Source organism: Poecilia reticulata, linkage group LG1 (genome assembly GCF_000633615.1).
Source record: "Poecilia reticulata strain Guanapo linkage group LG1, Guppy_female_1.0+MT, whole genome shotgun sequence".
In the NCBI taxonomy this organism is placed as follows: domain Eukaryota; kingdom Metazoa; phylum Chordata; class Actinopteri; order Cyprinodontiformes; family Poeciliidae; genus Poecilia; species Poecilia reticulata.
This window is the reverse complement of record NC_024331.1, coordinates 23,247,351-23,260,943: the sequence shown is the minus strand read 5'-3', so window position 1 is coordinate 23,260,943 and position 13,593 is coordinate 23,247,351. Positions and strand designations below refer to the sequence as shown.

Sequence of the window (13,593 nt, the reverse complement as noted above, 5' to 3'; positions counted from 1 at the left end):
AATATTTTTTTAATAAATTGTCTTCTAAAATAAATGTATTAACTAAATATCTCTTTGTTTACTTTTAGGCATTTCCGCATCAGGGTATTATCTACTTTTTAGGCAAACTACCGTCTAACAGTCGTATCTGAACTACCACTCAGAAATCATCCATCTGTGATACAGTTGCAACTTACTGAAAGGCAAACTAACTTTTTGGAGAACTTTAGAATGACTGATTGTATTTTTCTACATTACAAACCTAAGCTTAACACATTTCTCCCTGCTGTCATTGAGGAGCTCTTCATTCAGGCGTAAACAAAAGATTCAACGCACACTGTTGGGGAGAAAGTTTAGCTAGAGTGCTAAAAAAGGCATTTGCCCCCTTCAGTTTGCTTTTGTTTTTCCTTTTTTCTATCCCATTTTAATACCTGAGATCAACTAGCAAATCTTTCATGGCAAATGATAATTTCATTTATTAAGGGAAAAAGCTTCTAAAAGTACAAGTCTTACATATAAAAAGAAAAAAAGATATTGTGTTCTGGAATGGCCTAGCCAAAGTCTCAATATAAAATCCAAATCCTTTCAAATGAGAAAACTCTCCAGAGGAACATCACTGAATAAACTACAATTTTATGTGTTAAACTGTAAAAACCTACAGATTTTGCATATTTTATTTCAGCTCCCATGTTTGATTGTTATTGTGTGGACACTACTCCCCGTAGTCAGGGAGTCTCAAGGTGTGTTTGGAAGCACAGCAGAGGAGAGCAGAGCAATGAAATTGAATCTTCAACCACACTAATCGGCAGATCATCTCATCACCTGCATGTTCCTTCAAACTTTGCATTGTATGAAATATTTAGCTTGAACCAGAACTAGTTAATATTTTGAATGTGAATTCAGTCCTTGTAGGTGGTAAACTGTGAACATGAATAAATTCAGTTTTAACCTGTGAGCTGAATCTAAAACAAGTTCTTGTTAAGAATGAACGAACTTGCACAACAGCAAAGGCCGAAGAAAAAAAAGAAGAAAAAAAAGAAACCTCTTTATGGTGTTACATTCAAGGAAGATTCTTCATTTTCAAATTTGTTCCCGCCACTGAGTTCCTCCCCGTCACCAATTCCCTGACATTTGATTTCTTACCACTGTGTAGATGGCTGAATAAAAGCTGAGCGCTGCATCTTTGGACGGGAAGGATTTGCGAGCGGACACCACCAGGAAAGGGTTTCCCGTGCAGGCTCGGTTCTCTGTGATGTACTGCAGAGGAGACTGGCAGCCCAGAGCTGTGTAGTTTGGTCTGCAGGCGGACAGGAAGTGAGGCGTCTGGTTTCCTGTCACCACCTGACCGGCATTGGCAAAGATGGTGGTGGCAAAGAGACCAAAGGAGTAGACACCTGGGAAAACAAGAGAGGAAATGAGTAAAGATAAGAGGATAAGTGGCAAAACTAAGGATCAGAAACAAGCCGTTGGAGAGTAAAAAAATAAATAAAAAAAATTGCTGCTTTGTGCTACATACACAAAAATATTCATACCGCTTAACATTTTTCATATTTTGTCACATAACTTCTGCAACTGTCCGTATATTTTATTGGAATCTATGCAATAAACTAATACAAAGTAGTGCATAATTATAAAGATGAATAAAAACAATGGATGGTTTTCAAAATATTTATTTAAATAATATTGACTAGTGATTAGTAAAAACTGTATTGACATCAAACCCTTCTTATAATTGCTGATCAGCTTTTTTGCTTCATCTTCTATGATGTAAAATTTACATCTGGAATTCTGCTGGACTGATTCTGATGTGTCTGAACGTCAACATGTTATTACGTTAAGTCAAAATTAAAAGACTTTAAAGAGTTAAAGCAAAATCTACTGAGGAGACAGATAATTAGGGGCTTAACTGTATGTATTATTGTTATACTACTGTACATTTTTGCACAAATCTGGGTTGGTCTATCACAGAATATCCCAATAAAACACATTGAAGGCAATGCATAAGCAGCAGGACTGAGACTGACCTAGAAAGCGTACGATCCTTCGGAGGAGAGGGTTGAAGTAACAGCAGTCAGCGGTCACTATGGTCTTCTCCTGAGATCCCTCCGTCTTCACAAAGAAGCTCGTCACTTCCCCGATCAGAATCTGGGACGCAACGAGCAAAGCGGAGTCAAACACTTTTAGCAAGAAGCTAAAACAGCATGGTTGAGGGCTGATCAGCTTCTATGAATATTCTGCCTGTTAAATATGGTGCGCAGCAAAATTATTCATGAGTTTTTCTCCCTCAGATGTGCCGTGATAAGAAAAATTTTCCCCCCAGAATGTGGCCGCTTTTCTGTTCCTTTATGAATTAACAACGTCAACACCTTCAGTTTGCTGCAATCAGTGGGAGACCTGTTATTTGTTTCACTTTTAATGCACAATTTTATGGTGCTCCGTTAAACAATGGTTTACCTTTATTGTATAGCACTGAAAAATAACAGTGTCCACTGACACCAAGCATTGCTTATATAATTCAGATAAAATATCCCAAGTGTTTAATGTTTTAGCTCACCCACATAGCCACAGTTTTACTAATAGAGCCTGAACACATTTGGAGCAGCCATTTAAATATCCGCCCCTAGCGTTTGGCAGCCGTTTGAAAAGCAGCATGAAATGTTTCAAGCTAAATCAGCAGGACCTTGATTTATTCTGACAGGGGAATAAACTGACTGAACACCGAGTCACACATTCGCGAACACCATTACGGTCCGCTTATGGATTTTGTCTCGTCAGGGGACGTCGGCTGACAGAGGCGTGGATGGATGTAGGTTACATGCTCATACAATATGGATGGCTCTGCGCGAGGAGCGTGGGATGATGCTAATGCACCGAGGCTCCTTGCCCTCAGTGCGACAGATGTTATGAACTAAAAGCCGCCAGCGGAAGGTTCATTGATGCTTATTGGGCGTGCGTAGCGTTAGTTATGGCGTCTTCAGTATTTAAGAGGTGACCCTAAAGGTACAAGAAGCGCTGTAAGGCGATAATTATGCGTGTTAGAGAAATTAATGATGTTTACAGTACTTTGATGTGTCTGACTGTGATTCTTATCCCACAAGAGTTCAACATTTTCCCTGAAAATGCTGCATTATAATTTCTTTGCAACCTGGAAAGCATTACTGCGGTTGCAACATCAAAATTGTTTCTATCAGAAAGAACAAGAACACCACAAGAGTCCTCTCTTTTAACATGTCACAAGATTTAATTAGATGGAAATGAGATGGCTATAGGCATGTACTGCCAACCTAACATTTGGGCTTTTATGTATTTTTACTTTTATGTAGTTATGGCCATTGTCTGTTGTTGTATTGTATTGTTCTTATTGCTGTACAGCAGCCTTGTCACTGTATCAAGGCAAATTTCTCCTATGGGAAACTAATAAATGATCTTATCTTAATAAATCTTAGACAATTTTTCTTTGGAAGGTTCAGTCTTTCATCTTCTCTTCTGCTCCTCAGCTCTCCACATAAATGCTCTTTAGGGTTTACGTCTTTTGACTAAGACGGCTGTAAAAAAAGATTGATTATTTGTATAATAACCAAGATTTTGAATATTTTGCTGAAGGGCCCAAATACTTTTTTTTTTGTTCTGGCACAATTCACCTTTTTATCTAATTATTTCATTATTAGATATTTTAGATATATAAATATTTCATTATTTCAAAAACTTAAAAAAACATTACCAGGACCTGTTGAATTTGCACGTTTTTTACTTGACAGAATTTGAATGTGATAAAGGAATTATAATACAATTCCTTTATTTACATCACACTCTGCATGAGGTCACACTCTGCATGACCTCACTGACACCAATAAATGTACTTCTGATAAAAAAAATAGCTTTCTTTTTTAATATAATAGTTTTACAGAATGACATCATGCAACTGCACTGGAAATAATGTTATTTTAAGACTTTCTACACATTCAGATAAATGAGGAGGCTGCTCTGTGTCAGTGGTTCAGCTTTGTAGGGGACCGATAGATCACAGGGCCACTGCAGAGCAGCTATATTGAGCCTTCTATCTTTGTTTCCGCTTAACTCCAAATTGAAATATTTTCCCTGCGACAGACTGGCGACCTGTCCAGGGTGACCCCGCCTCTCGCCCGGAACGTTAGCTGGAGATAGGCACCAGCAACCCTCCCGACCCCACTGAGGAACAAGGGTGTCAAGAAAATGGATGGATGGATGGATAAAATATTTCCCCATACCTCAGAAGTGTTGATTGTTGTATTTTGCTGTGTTAATTACAATAAATTCTTGTTAAAATCGCTCACCTTATTTAAAATCAAAGTAACCTGTCAATCCAGGATTATTGCATTTTTCAACAATGAACAGTTCCTTCTACTTGAAGTCGTTGTATTTGATATTTTACGTACAGGAAGAACACAACATAGCATATTTAAAAATTTTTCCCTATGTGCCACTGAATGTACAGAAAGCCAACACTTCCGGACTTCCTATGTATTAGCAAGCTTCTAAAAACGTTACCATAAACAAATTAAATCATAGCGAACCCCTTCGGTTTGCAGCGCCAGTACGTCAATATGTGAAGTAAAACATGATATTGACTTTGGAACCTTGTGGACACTTGATGAGTTGCTTTAACCCAGCTCAATGCACCACTCACAAGGACAGATCGATACCAGATGTCTGAGGCTGAACTGCAGGGGGTGGAAGAAAATTTAAATCATTTTGGCGTCCGACTATTTTTGTATCATTTTGGTGCAGAGGTGTTCCTCCCTCAGATTGAGGTGTATTTTGGACAGATAGCAGGACTTTTAGATGAATATTTTCCACACAACACTGTACACGTGGAAAGTTTTGTGAGTTTTGTGATTTGAAATAATGTACTTGTGTAGCCAATAATACTCTAGAGATCTCAATTAACATTTTTCCGTCTGTCCATCAATCATCAAAATCATTTTAAGCTTGCAGGGTCAGAGGAGAGCTGGACAGGTTGCCAGTCCATCACAGGACAACATAGACACATGACACTGATATCCATGCAAACACTGATAGGAAGAGCAAAACTTCATCACATAAGCAGAAAAGTCCATGTATGATGATGTGGAAGCAGCCAGTGTTATGACAACACTTTAATTTTATCCTCTCCCACATTTGACTTATTTGTTTCTACAAGAAGATTTGCTCAGGGGGGATGAGTCAGCCTCAAATCCTTATCGTTGAAGCTGGAAGTGGTGTGGTATTATGCTGCAGGCACTTTGGCTGAACTTGTGGTTGCCAGAGATAAAACAGCTGGATCACATATTCTCCTCCAAGCTACTTCACAGTGTTATTACTGTCTGTATATAAGGAAAATGACTCCATACTGTGGAAGTAAAATATCACTGCATTGTCAGAGTGTGTAATGTTAACATCACACAGGACTGTGATATTGCACGGCTACTATAATCCAAGTCTTATGAGCTCATACGACACACTTTGCACGCCAATGTGAGATTCAGCCTGTTGAATGGAGTCTCACACCTGACACAGAAAGATCCTCCCAAAACACTAAACGTTTGCATTTATCACAACTGATATCACTGTGGTTGTAGTTACCAATAAAATTGCAATCACACAGTTTTCTAACACCATGCAGCCATTTAACCTAAAAATCATGATGTCTGTGGACAGTGGGAGGAAGCCGGAGTACCCGGAGAGAACCCACACATAAACAGGGAGAGTTTTCAAACTCCATTTAGAAAGACACAGGCTGGGATTTGAATCCAGGAACAAGGCTACCAACTGCAGCAAAATGCAGCTCTTTGTTTTCTTCATGAACTTTGGAAAGAAACTAAGCTAAGAAGGTGTTATTAATTTCAGCTGTTCTGTTAATCTTGCAGTAAAACTGTAAACATGTATGCAAGTCATTTCTCAGAGATCGTGAGATGAACAATAAGGACAAATTTAGTCAGAAAACCACCTTTTCTTTTGATAGTTAATTCTGCTGAATATTTTATGTAAACAAACACATGACAATGTCTTAGACTAAAATATGATAATAGTTATATAAGGTAACATTAAGAGGCAGCAACATTTGCAGCAATCAGAGTAAGGTTGGATTTCTTGTGGCTTTCTGAACTGATCAACCGGGGCTCCAGTCCCATGAACTTTTATTGTTTCGTAACAATGGCAGTTGTGGTAACAGGAATATGAAGGTGATTGGAGATGGTTTCCTATATTTTACCTTCAACGGGAGTAAGCATAAAGAGTTTTCCGAGGTCCCCGGGCAGCTCTCACCTTTGCTTTCGCTGCTTGATGCTCAGTGTGGCGCATTGAGTGATGCTGAACTACTGTTTGTTTCATTTAAACAAGCTGAATGGTTGATGAGAAGCTCGAAGGCATCTGTGACACTAATGAAAACAAAAAACTAATAGCCTCCTAATGTCTATCAGCATATATGTTCGCACTGTTTGAATCTCATTGTAAAATAAACCGAAAATCATTTAATTTCACAAATTACATGAAAGTATGCATTAACTAATGATAATTTCCATTCACTTTTTAGGAGTAGGAGAAATGAGGTCTCAATGAGATATGAGGTTAACTACAAATACCCCCTCATCTTTTACAAGATGACAAACATTGTACTGGTACTACACACATATACAAGACCATGAGCTCTTCTAAAGAATACAACAAAAGAAGGAAGAACTTTCTATGGGTTAGCTGAAAACTGTCAGATGTGCACAAAGGCTGCTGCAAAACTTTGTTGTGCAGGAAAGAAAGCAGTCTCCTTTTTATTATTTGGACCTATATGTAGTTTTTAGAATCCTAAAATAACACAGTAACAGACTTGAGCATTAGAAAGGAAAAAAATCTATCCCAACATCACCAAGTTGTCTAAGGCTAATGGTGTACTTTCTAAATTGGTTTCAGCATTTTGTCAAAGCAGAGCAAACAAAAGGAACTTTAGTTATTAGCAACCGGCGGATGTTTTCCCCAAGTCTCTGTGTTGTAAGAAAAAAAAATAAGGCTGGAACAATGCTTCTGAAGAGTAATCTCTGCAGGGCACCAGGATGCAAAACCAGCATGAGTGCAAGACACGGGTGCGGAAAACATTCAAATACAAAATGTGGCTAGCAAGTACACAAAGATGCCAAATCTAACTCATTTTGTTTTTGCTTGTTTGTAAGGGCTCATTTAAAGCAACGTTTTCTGACAGAACATCTGGCACCTGTATTTTAACATTTCTAGGTATCTGTTGGTGCTCAAGTGTTGATGTTTCTGTTAATGTTCTGCCAGCCTGGCTTTGAGATTGTAAACGCAAACCATCCCAGTCAATTTTGTCAATTTTCATGCATCTATTTCCAAACAGCTCTATAAGGATACAGTTTCTTGGATCCAATGTCTTAGTCAGTCAGAGAGACGTGAAGTGTAGGAGAACTGACAGAACTGTGCTCATCTGTATATTCATGTCTAGTGCAGTGTTTCTCAGTCCTGGCCCTAAGGGATCACTGCCCTGCATGTTTTAGGTGTTTCCCTCCTTTCACACACAAGGACCAGGATTAAGAGACATCGGTCTAGTGATTACATAGTAACCAGCTGAAACATGAACGGTGTCTATGTTAACAGTAAAGGTGACAGTAATGAAACTCTTAATACATTAATCTTTTATGCAGTAGTAAATAGGCGCTGAAGCAACCTGTAGACTTTTACACCAGTCGAGTCTGTGCTCTTAAATTATGCAAACATAACTTGGATGGTTTGAGTTACGTCAGTAATTAATTTCCCTTTGGAATCAATCAAGTGTCAATGAATTGAACAGAAATTAGCTTTAATAAATGTAGGGTTTGGTTTCAAGGTTTGGAACTATCAATGCTTTTGAGACAGGGTCAAGTCAAGGTCTAAGGATTTGAAAAGACACATTTTTACTTTCACAAACGCTTCTGCAGCAATTTTGTTTGACCTTCTTTCAGTCTAGTAAAGTCAATATTAAACGTATTTCAAAGACTCAAATCAAGTTTATGCAAAGTGTCAGAATTTAAACAGATTTCTTGGCATAACGTACATCATCTTCAGATCAAAGTTCGGACTGATGGTGACCCATTTGTGCTTTGTCAGTTCTCAGCTGTTTTGTTCGCTCTCTTGCTTGGAAAACACAGTTTCAGTGAGAAAATCTCGGAGGATTTTCCTGGTCACAGGATCAATGTTTTGATCTCTCAGAAAATTGGTTTCTATGTTTACACTGTGAAGTGGAAATAATTTATTTTTCTATACTCATCAACACATGAAAGATACTTTAATCTAATTCCTGATTTTACAAGCCTTTCCAGACTGGGTACAAATGTGTGTGTGCATGTGTGTGCGCGTGTGTGTGTCTTCACAGCAGAGAATGGGAGCAGCTCTGGAGTCATTTTAAGTGCAACTTCTAAAGTCTGACAAGTATATATACATATATATAAGCTGAGGGGATATTCAGGGAAACAGGTAGCACCAGAGGCTCTAATTGGCTCCCTTTTATTTTCTACTTTTGTGACAGGATGGCAGTTCAATCTTGCATGTGCCTCTGCCTTTGAGAGAGGAGACACTGCGGATATTTTCTACTTACAAAGCTGAAGAACAAACTCAAACGAAAAGAAAAAAAAAAAACAGGAGCTCATCAAACTAAGCTAGAAACATTTTACCCCCCCAAAAAAAGTCTGGGGGGTACAGGGCACCAGGATGCCCTGTACCCCCCATTCACTTTTTAGGAGTAGGAGAAATGAGGTCTCAATGAGATATGAGGTTTGTACAAGTGACAAATCTGCAAAAAAGCAAAGGCATATAAAATGGTAAATGGACTGAACTTATATAGCGCTTTATCCAATCATTTTTGACCACTCAAAGCGCTTTACACTAGAGTCACATTCACCCATTCGCACTCACAGACGCTCACACATTTATACACCGATACGCAGCTTGGTAGGCAATTTGGGGTTAAGTGCCTTGCCCAAGGGCATATCAACACGTGGCAGGAGGAAGCTGGAAACGAACCTACAACCTTGCTATCGCACAGAGCCACAGTCGCCCCATATAAAGTGAGAAACAGACAGTGATAGGAACACAGAATATCTCCCACTGCATCTTGGAAGAGCATAATATACACACAGCGGGCACTGTGAGTAATTCCAGCAATCATTATCAAGTGATGCAGCATTAAACGCGGATTTGACGTCAGAACGTAAAAAAAAAAGAGGGATAAAACACGGAAGCCTACGTGGGAGTGAGAAAATAAACGCAAGTGTAGCTGCAGTTTTTATTGCTGCAGATGTTGGAGACGTTTGCTGGAGCTATTTCTACAATATTCATATACTTTGATACAACATGTCTCAATAATCCACTCGCTGATAATGACGTCAGGATTGATACGCATCATGAATAATAACTGGAGAGAAACAGAAGATTGCAGAGGATTATACTGAATCTATACGAAGCCTCTGCACATGTTGACATTGGCGGCCCAGTGCTCTACTTTGGCTGCACACACACAGCGATAATGTACCTTTTTTGTCTTCATGAGAGCTTTGAATCGACTTTCATAATTTTTTTTGTTCGTTTCTATAGCCTAACCCTGACCTTTGCACTGATCCCTAAATAACCTCACCTCAGTCATAAACCTGACCCCTAACCCATAAACAGCAGCTCTTCCTATGGGACAGGACTTTGGGTCCCATAAGGACAGCATACTACTTGCTGGAAAATAGTCCTTTCATTGTAGAAAAGACAAGGCCATATACACACACACACACACACACACACCTCATATGCTACTGATGGTAACCATGACAATGTAGCTCCTTCAGCATCACCCACTCTCTCTATCCATCTCCTCCTCTCTGTTTCACCCTGCCTTTATTCAGAGCTTTGTAGGGCAGTTTTCCCTGATCTTTGTGGAGGAGAAACTGGGCTACCAAAAGCATTTCCTATTTATTGTCTGTTTTTCACTTTTTATACAAATAGAAAGTGTCCTCACTTGCCTCTCTGTGGTTCTATCCACCGTCCCTTCACACGATTGAAATCCTGTTACACTCAGAAATGTTTTCTCTGCGGTGTGAGGTATGACCCCAATCTCTTCCTGTTTTATTTGTCGTTTCCTCTCTGTGCTTCAGTCTCTCCTTTTCTTTGCCCCATTTGTGCACCATCGGTCCTCTGCCCTAGATCCAATGTTTCTCCACACAAGTCAAGTTTCTTTCCTCATTGGAACAAAGGAAGACATCCTTGATCGGTGTGGGAGGAGACCTTCCAGCTAATCTTCCACAATACACCAGGAGCACAGCCGGATTAGGGTTCTCATCTATGGGTTAGAACGCGTCTTACAGGCAATCAGGGTGGGAACAGCTCGCTGGACCGGCGTAGCAACATGGGGCTCTGTGCCCTGCCGTCTTCATCTTTAATTCCTCCGTGCCGTCTGATTGGCAGCTACGGGGTAAAGCTGAGATTATCTCTTATTATCCCTGCCCCTCTTCCCAATGCTCCATCTCATAAGCATTACTACTGCTAAATTCTCGTCTGTCTGCTGTGCTCTCCCCGTCTCCGACTTTCAAATAGTCATTGATTTGAACAAACACAAAACCAGGTAAACAAAGTTAAAAAAAAGAAAATATAATCATGTTCGCAACCTTGTAAAAGTGCTCGTACCATTTAAACTTCAACCAAATAAAGAAAATCTGCTAGAAACTGCAAAATGCTACAATCTGGTGTAAAGGTTCATCTTCTACCAGGTCTGAAACATACAACTGAACAACATGCCGGACCACAATCATTACCACAACATTACTTTGTTGCACTGTTGGTAAACCCTTGCATTAAACCTCGATAAAGCAATAATACAGTTGACCTCTTGCAAGGTTTTTATTGTCATGTATCCTGAACTAAAAAATATCTTTCTGATTAAGAAATTCAGGACAGTGACATTCAGGGACAGTGATGAAGTCATTGTGAAGTTATAAAAGGAAGAAAACTTTAACTCATCTTAATTGTAATTACCTTGTTGAATAACTATCTTATGTTTTCCTGAAATTATGATCAATGTGTTCAAATGGTGCAGTCAAAGTCCACCTGGCAAGAATTTTAATGTTTTGTTTCAAGATGTGAAAAGTTGTTAGAGATATACCCCACAAGACCTATAGCTGTGTGGCTTGTTCAAAGCATTGGCTTGAACACCAAATTTTCCAGATTTTGATTTGTGAAAAAAACAAACAAACAAAAAAAAAGACATTCATGCATCCTTTTTCCTTTCACTTCACAATTGTATTTGTTTTATTTTGGTTTATAGCAAAATCTGAAAGGTGTGGTTCTGACAAACTTAAATCTTATATCACAAAGGTTGATATTTATAGCAAAATGTTGCTGCAGCTCAATGTTCTTTTCCAATAGTAATTCAGGTACAGACAGTGACAGCTCCTCATTCTCTGTAGTATCAAACCAGGACTGGCTTAGTTCACACTTGACCCAAGACTAGTAAATGAAAAAAAAAAAAAAAACCTGGTTGTTTTTAACATGACATAAAAAACCAAAATAAACAAATAAAAAAAGAAATAGTTTAAAGTAAAAAAAAATATTATCCAATTTGCAACTGAATTAGAGCTTCATGATATCAGCATAAGTTCATTTAAAATATAACGTAGCTAAAGCAAGACACCAAACAATCAATCAAATTAGCAATGAAGAGACACAAAAATGACAACCAATATATGCAAAAGTTCCTCACAGTGAGAAAACTACGCAGCAACTCCTAGGAAAACCTGATTCGAAGCATTTTGGAGCATTTTATGCTGCTCTTTTTTAAAACTCTGAGTCAGAGAAGTGAGGGACATTTATGCAAGCTAAATGTAACATGCTGAGTTGTTAAACAAAGTTTTACATCCAATTGGGCTTGCATCAGCAACAAAATCTTTTTTTTTTTTGGGTTCTTTCTCAAAAGATAATCACAAAGACTTCTGATGCCCTCACAATCCATCCATTGTTTGCAAAGCGACAGAGGAGTTTCATAGTGACGTCTTTTCTTATTCTTTGCTAAGTTCTTTATGTCTGTCTCCATTATTCATGAAGGATTCATGTCAGGTTTAACTAAATGCAAACTTTTGGCTCATTTGCAATAGGGTATATTTTAATGAGCGCACGTGAAAGAGTTTGTGGTTCCGTTTGTTTTTGTGCCCTCTGCCACCAGCTTTGATCAGATAAACCGAATAATTGCAATCGTTTTCAAATGTCAAGAAAAAAGACGACGCATACGTGAACTACGGCATGTGATTGCACTTTTGTGAGCGGCGGTTCTTCTGTGCGAGATATCTTTTGTGCTTCCTGTCAAAGATGACAACTCTGATTACACTAACAAAAGAGGGTAAATTTAGAGCAAAGAAAGGCAGCAAATGAGAACAGGGAAAGCCTGGATTTTCTGAACAACATAATTTGTTAAGATTACCATAACAATTGTGCTGTCAGGGAGCATGATGAGAGCCAATTCGGGACACCAGAACCTTGCTCTCGCTTAGCTCACCTACAGCCACCCATAATTGAGCAGAAAAAAAAAAAATCACAAGTCTGTACCTGTACTGAGACTCCAAGAGAGAAAAACCTATTTCCACATCCTGAAGTGTTTATGACTGAGAGGGAAATGGTGTTACTGGCTCCCGTCAGAGCCAACATTTCCATATTATTCCAGAGGTTCAATCAGGGAGATTGCGATCGTACAAGCGACTTTATTCACAACTTAATTAAGCCTCTGGGCTCAGTAAAAGAATAATTATTTATTTTGTGCAAAAAAAAAAAAAACTGTTGACAAGCTGCTTTTATTTGTAAAGCCTTTTGTGCTGCTAATGTTGATTTCTACTTGTTTAGTTCATCAAACTTTTTAATCAGATGATTATCAGTGTGTCTTTACTCACTTGTATTGTTTCAAAGATGATATCTTCCAATTTGTACTTTGTTATAATGTTTTATTCGACCTTTTTATTTGGGTATGTCTAATAGTTTTAACCCTCTGATGCATGAATTATGAATCCCTGAGTCAAGATTTTTTTTAAATCTGTTTTTACTCTTCTTAGGGCATTAATAAAACAAATATGAACTATTTTTTCAAAAATWAAATTTTTTCAGGAAGTTACAAAAATGTCCATTACAGTGGACTGCATGCGCTTCAGCACTCAACATAGAACAGTATGAACTTAACTGAAGACTAATTTAATCTGAGTTTGATCATATATCCATGACCCCTTATTCCATTGTGGGCTTTGAAAAGCACTTGAACATACTTTCATACACTCTAACATCCTATAGCCCTTCTGTTTATTCCAAACCAAGARAACAATCTTCATCAAACACYTGCATCTCCAGAACTTCTCTTCTAACTTCTTTCCTAACTAATTTTCCTAACTCCTAGGCTACATGAAAATTGGCAAAGCATCCAGGGCACAGTGCCACATGGCACTGCATGCATATGTATTTGGTCTTCCTTGTGCATGCAGCATCATGGCATCTGTTTGCATTTTTGACTTGGGTGAGCTCAGGCCAGTGATTTCCTGCGCTGAACCTGACTTCACTGGGTACTTTCGTCACTGTTCTGCACTTTGCTGGAGGTGGGGCTCCACT

At 38.6% G+C, this 13,593-nt stretch overlaps 1 protein-coding gene across 4 annotated transcripts in view; it reads right to left on the bottom strand.

Moving 5' to 3' along the window:
- Positions 1-13,593, bottom strand: part of plppr2b (phospholipid phosphatase related 2b) — a 58,285-nt gene that overhangs the window by 9,081 nt on the left and 35,611 nt on the right. For all 4 annotated transcript variants that reach the window (XM_017306457.1, XM_017306459.1, XM_008415665.2 and 1 more), the window contains 2 exons: positions 2,004-2,124; positions 1,123-1,373 (listed from right to left, as the gene is read on the bottom strand). In XM_017306457.1, the coding sequence (XP_017161946.1) occupies positions 1,123-1,373; positions 2,004-2,124 (372 nt within the window). The remainder of the gene's footprint in view (positions 1-1,122; positions 1,374-2,003; positions 2,125-13,593) is intronic.